Source organism: Mus pahari, chromosome 1 (genome assembly GCF_900095145.1).
Source record: "Mus pahari chromosome 1, PAHARI_EIJ_v1.1, whole genome shotgun sequence".
Classification (NCBI taxonomy): Eukaryota; Metazoa; Chordata; class Mammalia; order Rodentia; family Muridae; genus Mus; species Mus pahari.
In genome coordinates, this window is record NC_034590.1 from 91617380 (window position 1) to 91627879 (window position 10500).

Consider the following 10500-nt stretch of genomic DNA (forward strand, 5'->3'; position numbering starts at 1 on the left):
CACGGAACTCACAACCATCAACACGGCAGCTCACAACCATCCTCAGAACTCCAGTCCAGGGATCTGACCTCTTCTAGTCTTCGTAGGCATCAGGCATGCATGCAGTGCATTTACATACATGCAGACAAAATGTACATACATTTAAATACATCTTTTTACATTTTTTTGTTTTGTTTTTTTGTTTTGTTTTGTTATTTTTCGAGACAGGGTTTCTCTGTGTAGTCCTGGCTGTCCTGGAACTCACTCTATAGACCAGGCTGGCCTGGAACTCAGAAATTCGCCTGCCTCTGCCTCCCAAGTGCTGGGATTAAAGGCGTGCACCACCACGCCCGGCTTTCTTTTTACATTTTTTAAATCATAGCTAATACATCAGTGTCTTTTGTCACTGGGAAACCTAGTTCCATTTGTGTTTTATAACATAATACAATTTTAAAAAAAATTTTTTTAGAGGACTGGAGAGATGGCTCAGCGGTTAAGAGCACTGACTGCTTTTCCAAAGGTCCTGAATTCAATTCCCAGCAACCACATGGTGGCTCACAACCATCTGTAATAGGATCTGACACCCTCTTCTGGAGTGTCTGAAGACAGCTACAGTATATAATACATAACATATTATGTGTAAATACATTTACATATAATAATTATTACATATAATATATTATATTTACATGTGATAAATAAATCTTTTTTTAAAATAAGGTCAGTCATGGCATAGCATGCCTTTAATCCCAACATTTAGGAGACAGAAGCAGGAGAATCTCTGTGAGTTCAAGGCCAGGATGATCTACATACAGAGCTCTAGGACAGTCAGGACTATGTAGAAACAAATAAACAAATAAAACACAAATAAAAAAGCAACTGCTATAAAACAAGTTGGTTTTAAATATAATAATAACAATAATAATAAACACCATACCATAGAAGAAAGAAAAGAGTGAAATGAGTCCCAGCTCCAGTCCCCGGAATGGAGACAAGGGTCTGAGTTCTGCCTCCTGCCCTCAAAAGTCAAGTGTGTCTGTGAAGGAGCTTACCCACTGGGGTCGCTGTTCACCTGCTCACAGAACTTCTGGATGGCTGACCAATCCTGCTCCACCATGCTTGGGTCTGTGGCTTTGTCTGCCAAGGAATCAACAATAAAGTTAAAGGAAGCACAGCGAAAGAAATGTGTGCCTCCTGGATAGGCTGTGACGTCATACACTAGAGGTCAGAGAGGTGGGCAGGCAGCTGAAAGGGGCAGGGATGATGCCTGTGTTGTTCACCATGGTCAAGTTCCACACACCAGAAATGTTATGCCCTTTTGGGTGCATAAATGAGAAAATTAGTTGGCAAGTGCACGGCCATTTCTAGAGCCAAAGTTGGTCTGTGTGTGCCTTCTTGCCAGGGTCAGGATCACCCACCTGGCTTTGGCGTGTGGTTGACCTGGGTAGCAGCCGCCTTCCACAACAGCAAGACAATAGCCTGGGCAGGAAGACGTTGGCTTTGGTTCCAGCATTTCCTACAACATTCCTGGCCCTGGCTTGTTCACCCTTGTCCTGGCCGTGAAGATCTATTCTCAGGAGTGAAATCTGATGTCATTATTCCTCTCGCCTAGAGGGCTTTTCCTTCTCTCAGAGGCCTACTCACTCCTCAAGCCTCCTGGGGGGCCAGTGAGACAGCTCAGTGGGTAAAGGTGCTTGCCACCAGGCTCAGTGGTGGAAGGAAAGAACTGACTCCAAAAACTTCTCTGAGTTTCACTGTGCACTGTAGTTTGAGGCACACACACACACACACACACACACACACACACATCACTTAAAATACAATTTAATAAAATGTTTAGAAAGACTTATCAGAATTCCTACTGCAGAAAATTCCTCCCTATCCCGCTGCAGTCTCAAGTCTCCGCCCTACTGACTACAAGGGGCTTCATCCTCAACCTAAAGTCAACTTAGTGCTTCCTACAGTGGTCACACTCACGTCATGTGGAGGTCATGTGAGACTCAAAGGGCTTATCTACGGACTTTACCCTAAACAAAGAGAACGTGACTTTTGTCAGCTCCCTCACCACAATGTCCTCTCATGCAGGACCCTGTCTGGCAGGACCCTAGCTGCCAATCACAGTTCAAACGCCACCCTTTCCTACAGACTTGGGAGCTGGGGTGGAGCTAAGCTTACAGCACTTGCCTGGGATAAAAGCCCTGGTTCCAACCCCGGTATCATAAAAGTAAAATTAAAAGAAAAAAGATTCCCTTCATCTTTTTCTCTCCCACTACACAAAATAGATGATCCCCCTTGAAACTTTCTTTCGTTTCTGACAGGGCCTCACTATTTTGCCTCGGCTGAATCCCAAGTCCCAGGCCTCAACTCCAACAGCAGGAGCAGGCTGCCATTTATTTTAACACGGTTCCACTCCATCCACTGCTCTGTGGTGGTGATCCCTAAGTCTTCCCGAAATAATCACAGCCATCAGTTAATATCCTCCAACACTCTGAATCTGATCCAATTATAAAATAAAGGAATATCGTATTTTTCTCGTGGGACCGACAAGTGATTTAGGGAGGGTGTGTCTAAAGTGTCAGCACAAAGTTATCAATAATTACTTAATTCTCAATAGTCTCCACCTTTTCCCACATGCCTTATTGTGCCTAAAGTGATTAAAACCCTTGAAGACAGATGCCACACCATTTCTCTAGTGCTTAGCAGAGGAATACAGACATTCCCGGACTAACCATTAAGTGGCCTAAGACTGCCCTAATTAACTTTATTTACACCCCAAAATGTGTAAGTTGATGACTGGTGAGATGGCTCAGCTGGTAAAGGCACCTGCCACCAAGCCTGGAAACCTGAAGTTGGTCCCAAGGGCCCACATGGTGGAGAAGAACTGAGTCCAACACACACCCACACACACATATACAAAAGTAAACTGTACTAGGTGCTGGAGAGATAGCTCAGTGATTAGGAGCGTGTGCTGCTCTTGCAGAGGACCTGAGTTCAATTCCCAGCACCCGTATTAGGAGGCTCACAAGTACCTGAAACTCCAGTTTCAGGGGATCCAATGCCATCTTCTGACTTCCTGTGGTACTTACAGTGGCACACCCACTTGGAGGCATAATTTAAAAATAAAAATAAAAATAAAAAAATAAAGTGTAATAAAATTTTAAATTGTAAGTCTTGGAGCTAAAGGGATGACTTGGTGGTTAAGAGCCTGTGGTGAATCCAGAGGACCCTGAGTTCAGTTCCCAACACCCATGTTGGGCCACTCATAACTACCCCTAACTCCAGAGCCAGGGGTCTCAGTACCCTTTTTTGGCCTCCTCTAGCACCTGCACTAACTTGTACAAACACACATACCCAAAACTTAAAAAGAAAAATAAATCTTAAAAGGATAAACCAAGTTATTCTAAGTCGGGACTCTCTGCAGCTATTTCGATAAATCATTTAACACAGTGATTCTCGGACTCGTGCCTGAATCACCGAAGAGTGATTCGCCATTTAAGTTTCAGCTTTAGAACACAAAACCAGCGGTGACACCTCAGAGGAATTTAGACCTGGAAGGAAAGAAAGGACTAGCAGAGCCAGCCCAGTGTTCAGAATCTAGCCTTCTCCTCCCTCCCCGTCTGTAGGGTACCTGGGGAGGAGGGGGGGATCCACTGAGGCAGAGAAAGTTAGAGAGCCCCCAAACCCTTAACAAGGGAAGCAGCCAAGGTGCCACAAGACCTAAGAGGTTGTTTCTTTATCCGCTGGATTCTGGGTGAGGATTCATTCAAGGGTTGCTATGACCCCAAACCGCTGTCACCTCTATTGTTTCTTTCTCTGGCTGCCAGCTAAACAAGACATCATGCCGAAGTCCTTGGAAGGACGGACAGCACTGTTATCGTTTTACCCTTTACAGCTGAGGAGACTCTGTTCCGGGCACAGAGCAAGAAAACTGTACAAACAGAAGTTAGGCACCAGGTCAGCCTAGCCCCGAGTCCTGGTTTGGATTCTTGGCATAGGTGGAGCAGGGTCCCAGGAGAAGTTTGACTCCCCCAAGGCAGGGATGGAGTAATTATCACCTTCACTTGCCCAGGCACCAGAACAAGGCTGCACAGATAAGCACTTAAAGACAGAGTGAATCATCCATCTGCTGTGCAGGGCTGGCCTAGCTGGCTGGCCCATGGCTGCTGCCAGAGGGTGGCAATTTTAGTTCTGATATATTCTGGCCTCTGAACACATAATCCCTGACTGTCCAAGCTATTTCGGAGGTCTCAGGCAGCCACAGAGAAAATGACCCCCAGGGGACCCGGCAACTGGGTCTGACTGGTGGGAACAGCTGCCAGGATCTGTCTGACGCAAATCTGAATCAGATAGGAGCTGGGAGGGGGAGCAAAAGGGTAACAGCCAGCAAGACCCTCCCTCCAAGGACCCCTTCTTTGTTTGTGACTGTCACAGTCCTCAGGGCAGTGAGAATGGACATCCAGGCTCCTTACTGAGGCTGACCTTAGAAGGGACAAGCGGATGTTGTAACCTATTTGCTTTACAAAAGGTGTTCCTAAGATTTACTGCAAACCTGCTCCTGTTCTGTCCTGGGTCAAAGGTATTAAGACAGCAGCAGAAGAGTCCAGCTGCCAGAGAAATGGCTCCCGGAGTGACCAGTTGAGAAGCCAAATGATCTCAGCCAGCTGCCAACCAATGGCCAGGGTCATCCTGAGGGTGCTTGGTCATGATGTCAAGAGTGTGATTGCCAGGGGGAGCCTGGAGGTTGGACCAGCTGCCCCCTCAGGAGCCCAGTTCAATTCTCCAGCAGTGTTGACTTCATAAGGAATCTTTCCCTAGGGCAACAAACCAAGGCCCTACAGCCCATCAATTATCCACTACAGCCTACGGGGGAAACCTGCCAGGACCTGTCTGAAGGCTGTAAGCTGGCCTGCAGGCCAGGAGAGCAGATCAGCTCTAGATTTCGAAATCTAAGTAGACTGCAATCCAGAACTCCAGGGGTGGAGTACAAGTGGGGTAGGAAGGAAGACAAGCTACACAGCTACCACCTAGGAGCAAGTCCGGGTGGAAGCAAGAATGAGGCGAGTCACTTATCGCTCCATTTTACTAGACCAGAGTTCGAATCCACAGTCAGAGACTAAAGTGACCACACCCCCTGAAAAACAGCCCAATCTTGGCAACATTTGAAGATACACACCCCCCAACCTCCACAGGGAGACAGCTAACTGGATTACACTACACCCATATTAGTGCTCAACGTTCTTCATTAGCAAGACCGAGGGCAATGCTATATATGCAGTCACATGGAACAATGATAAATAACACTAGCTGACACGGTGTTAATTTGAATCCCAGCTCTCAAGAGGCAGGAGGATTTCCAGGAGTTCAAGACCACCTTGAGTTAGTTAAATACCGGGCCAGCCCAGGCTGCATAGCAAGACCATGTAAAAAACAAAAAACCAACCAACTAACCAACCCCAGGCAGGATGGCTGGGTGTATAAAAGCCCTTGCCACCAGTTCCCCAGGACCTACATGGTAGAGGAACCTGTGAATTTAAAAAAACACAATAAAAAGAATTTTTTTCTTGAGACAAAGTTTCTTTGTGTTGCCCTGGCTGTCCTGGAACTCACTGTGTAGACCAGGCTGACTTCAAACTCAGAGATCCACCTGCCTCTGCCTCTTGAGTGCTGGGATGAAAGGCGTGCACCACCCAGCTTGGGGGGGAGGGGGGATAGCCGCTGTCTTTGTATGTTTCGGTAACAGCTTCCTCATGCTGCTTTGGGGAACTATCCCTTCTCAAACCAAAGTCTAAAGTTCAGCTAGGCCTCATCACTGCCCTCTTCCACCCCTCTGGTCTGGTCATCTTCCTGTGACATCCTCTTGGTCATCCAGATCTCAAGATCACAGTCTAGGCCATCAGACCCACAGACAGAACAGTAACTTTGAAAATCATGGTGAAATGAGACATTTCTGCGGCGAGTGTAGCAGGGAGCAGAGGCCTGAGCAAATCCAAGAAACAAGACCTCAGTGGCAGGACGGAGCAGTATGGGGTTAGGCCCGCTCCTGCTCTGAGCCTTTCTTTCTTTCTATCTGGGTTTCAGCCTCTGTAACTGACATCTTAGGCCTGAATGTGGTAGGCTATGGTATGCATTACTGGACATTTAAATTCATCTAAGCTCCACCCATTAGATGCCAATTATACACGTGACCTTGCCAGTCCTGACACCTCAAGGTGCCTCCAGACACGTCCAGCTTCTCAGGATGTGGGGAGGGGCCAATCAGAAGCCCCCTGTGCTTGTCCATCCCCATTCCCCCTCTCAGTTGGGATGTTGGGAGTGTTGACTGCTCTTCAGAAATGTGTACAGCAGGGGGTGAGGCCTTGGCTAGTGCTTATTGCACAGGTGTGACTGCCTGAATTTAGATCCACAGCAACCACATAAAAAAAAAGCAGGCATGACTACACACATCTGTAATCCCAGGAACAGAGGGCAGAGACAAGCAGAGGGCAGGGACAGGGGCTCGCTCCAGTTAGCCAGACAAGAAAGCTTCATGTTCAAAGTGAGACCTTCCACAAGTATCTGCCCAGCCATGTGTGGTGTGTGTGTGTGTGTGTGTGTGTGTGTGTGTGTGTGTGTGTGTGTGAGTGTGTGCACATGTGCGTGCGTGTGCATGTGCATATGTAGGGACAAAAGTTGGAGGAGTTCGTGGCATGGTCAGGCAGTTGTGTCACTGAGGAGCAGGATGTAGCATGGGCCTAGACAAGATGGAAAGAAAACCACTGGCAGATGTTAACCTCTACCTTCTTAGAGTTGTTGGCAGGATAAAAATGTTAATACATTTTTATAAAAGTGGATTGTGTTGTTGTTGTTGTTGTTGTTGTTTGTTAGATGGGGTTTCTTTGTACAGCCCTGGCTGTCCTGGAACTCCCTCTGTAGACCAGGCTGGCTTCGAACTCAGAGATCAGCCTGCCTCTTGGTTCCCAAATTGGGAATTAAAGGCCTATGTGCCACCACACCCAGCTACTACGCAATTTTATAAAATTCTTAAAATAGTGCTTTATTATATAATGCACTATAATGTATACCCGATAAACTGAATTATGGAAAGAAAGAAAGGCTCAGAGCAGGAGCGGGCCTAACCCCATACTGCTCCGTCCTGCCACTGAGGTCTTGTTTCTTGGATTTGCTCAGGCCTCTGCTCCCTGCTACACTCGCCGCAGAAATGTCTCATTTCACCATGATTTTCAAAGTTACTGTTCTGTGCAGGCCCGCTCTGCACCTGGGCTTCGTGTTTTGATTTTCTTCCGGCGCTCCAGAACTTCCTTCCCCACCTTCCTCAAGCCCACAGCAGTGAAAGGAACGCACTAGTTTGCATGTGCAACCACCTTTATCTCCTTCCCCAGGCAAGCACCAAAGCAAGCGGCTCTTCCCCCTCTGCAGGCCACACCCTGACCCAACACTTCCCATTCAGACTCCTAGGGGCTCATAAAGCCCCTGTGCAGTGACTAAACACAGGCCTTAGAATCCAAGAAGGGGAGTTCCCCATAGGAACCACATAGAGGGCTCATGTGCCCTCTCCATTATTCTCAAATCCCCACTGGATGTCCCCTCCTTCCTCTCACAGCCGAGCATGGGGGGGGGGGAGGGGGGAAGGACCTTTTTTGTTTGTTTGTTTGTTTTTTTCACTCCTTCCCTACAGACTGTCACGCTGTCCTCCAACACACCTCTTTGAAAGTAGTGGCCACCTTTGAAAAACTCAAGAGATGCTACAATCAAAGGTTAGTTCTGGGGGGGGGGGGATAGACACTTTTACTCCCAGCACTAGGGAAGCAGAAGCAGGCAGATCTCTGAGTTCGAGGTCAGCCTCGTCTACAGTGAATTCCAGACAGCCAGGGCTACACAGAGAAACCCAAGTCCTTGCAAAGCCTCGGTTGCAGACAGGCTCTTAAATATCCACTAGCAGCTGCTGGCTCTTACCCTACCCACCACACACTTTTGCACCCAACCCCAATCCAAGCCTGCTGTTCGCCACCACTTCACAAGCCTTCTGTTTCCACCATTTTCCTCAAAGACCAGATTCCCCTCCCTCCAGTCTCCATTTTGAAGCAGCTATTGGCCACACCCCTCTCCGTGGTTCTTCCCAGAACAGCTTTCCCTGTCTACTTCTGAACCTTCGGGATACCAGTCCCATCTGCCTGGGAAGTACCTCCTTGTTCCAGCTCCAAAGCTCTGTTCTACACACCCACAGCAGCCTGGCTCTCCATACCACCCCTCCAGCTCCTACCCTCCCTAGATGCCCAGAGCCCCTTCCTAACTGCCTGGCAAGAACTTCAAACTTCGAACTTCATGACACAACTGCTCCTCCACACAGGTGGGGGGCATCCACCACAATTACTTATAATCCCCGAAACCGAGGATCCTTCGTACATTCATTCATCTCCTGAGTCCATCTATGCACCCCGAAGGAAGGCTGTGTGGATGATGGTAGTCCTTTCTGGGTTTTGTTTATTGTTTTTTGTTGTTGTTGTTGTTGTTTGGGTTTTGTCTGCATGATTTTGTTTTGGTTTGTTTTTTCCTAGACAGAATCTTACTATGTAGCTCTAGCTGTCCTGAAACTCACTATGTAGGCCAGGCTGGCTCCTCCCTCACAAGTGCTGGGATTGAACTATAGTGTGCACTGCTCCAGCCCAGCTCCAGGTCTTTTTTTAAATTAAAGTAATGCACATGCATGTGTACTTACATTAAACCCTGCTGATGGGCTCAGATAATCCTTTCTACTTCTGATCCCCACTCCCTGCATTCCTATTGTAACCTCCATCACCCCACCCCACCCCAGCTATCTAAAGACCTTATATCTACTTCAAGTCTGAAGTCTCACCCTCAACCAATTCACTATGTAGGCTGCGTGTGGTGCTTTCAATAGAGGCGAAGCTGTCTCCAACAGAAATAGAAAGTTATAGGCCTGCAATGACTCGGAAGATAAAGGTGCCTGTGACCAATCCTTGTGGCCTGAGTTCGAGCCCTGGAACCCACAGAAGAGCCTAAGGAGAGAAACAACGACACCCTGACCCCTTCCCCAGTTGTTCTCTGTTCTCCACCAGCCAGGAGCAGCACGCCCCACCCCAAACACATAACATATAATAAAAATGTTTAAGTAATGCAGTCCTTTCTGCAGCGCTCTCACGCATCTTACTTCCATTAGCAAATTAGCCTGAGGTCTCTTTTCTGGATTCTGGGCGCTTTAAGCTTTGCACTCCCGGCCAACAGGCCTACTTGCTCCCAGAATGTTCTACATTCTCATCCTGAGTTTTTGCAGTTTCCTGTTTGGAATATGGCCTCCTCCATTGTCCACACACCGTATACCAGCCATGACAAGCCCCAGGTAAACAAAACAGCCCCTACTATGTTCAACAAGCGCCCCTCCTCCAGCTTCTGTTAACGAGGTGCTGTTCTGGTAGTCAGTAGCCAATGAACATGTCTTTGTGAGCAATGTCCCAGTGTTACCATCTCAGTGCACCCAGCACGTAGTGGAGCCCATCCAAGGGGTGGATTCTTTATCCTCTCTGAACCTCAATTCCTCAGATAAAGCGAGAACCTTTAGAACCGCACCCCCAGGGATCACCGTTAGGCTAGGACAAGGAACAATTAAGTCTGGCCAGAGTAAACACGCACCGAGGCATAAAAGCTGGTTTTGCCCTTAAAGGTAGCAGCCACTTAAGCTCTTAGACTCAAAGCTGCGTCGCCCGCACGGGTCTCGGGTTAGTAAACCCAGGTACACTCGGTCTGCGATCAGACTAACAATGGCTGAAACGCTTTCTGCACAGTGCTTGGCACAAGAGATCGCTAAGCATTCGCGCTCCAGCTGTTAAGTGGTGCCGCCCAGCCATTGAGCCGTGGTGTGGTCTGAGGTCCCCAGAATCCCCTGGGTGCGTTTAGAGGCCCCCTCCCGCCGCGGAGGACAACCAGGGCGGCGGGAAGCAGGATCACGTGTGGCGCGATGCTACTCACTGAGCCACAGCTCCAGCGCCGCCGCTGGCCCCGGGCCGCCCTCCGCCGACTCGGTCCCTGCCGGGGATCCGGTCCCCGCTGCCACTGCCGTCGCTGCCATCTGCCCAGCCCAGCGCTGCGGCCGCAGTGACTCCTGCCCAAAAGCTGCAGCTACCGCCGCCGCCGCCTAGCCTTCGCTCCAGCTGCCGACGCGGCAGACACAGAGAGGCACGTGACGGGGCGGGGCCCGCTAAACACGCCCGTTTCTGGGTCCTGTCCCGCCCCCATGCACCTCCTCCCGGCCGCCTCCAACTCACGAGGTTTTTTTTTTTTTTTTTTTTTTTGGTTTTTGGTTTTTTGTGCAAGACCACTTGAAATGTCAAAAGCCAAGCTAGTTAGGTATTGATTGTCCCCTCTTCTTCAGAAGCAGGGTTCCCAGAAAAGATACTGGACCCATGGCTAAATCTGAATTTCAGATAAAGAATCATTCTTTCAGCATTTTTATTTATTAGGGTCTTCTCAGAGTATCTTCCATTTGGGTTTTTGTTTTTTGTTTTT

The 10500-nt window shown here is 48.5% G+C and overlaps 1 protein-coding gene across 1 annotated transcript in view; it reads right to left on the minus strand.

Moving 5' to 3' along the window:
* Positions 1-10164, minus strand: part of Gga2 (golgi associated, gamma adaptin ear containing, ARF binding protein 2) — a 30715-nt gene extending 20551 nt beyond the window's left edge. Inside the window, exons 1-2 of the mRNA XM_021204073.2 lie at positions 9964-10164; positions 1032-1116 (exon numbers count right to left, since the gene is read on the minus strand). Of these exons, the coding sequence (XP_021059732.1) occupies positions 1032-1116; positions 9964-10063 (185 nt within the window). The 5' untranslated portion in view covers positions 10064-10164. The remainder of the gene's footprint in view (positions 1-1031; positions 1117-9963) is intronic.
* Between the last annotated feature and the right edge of the window lie 336 nt (positions 10165-10500).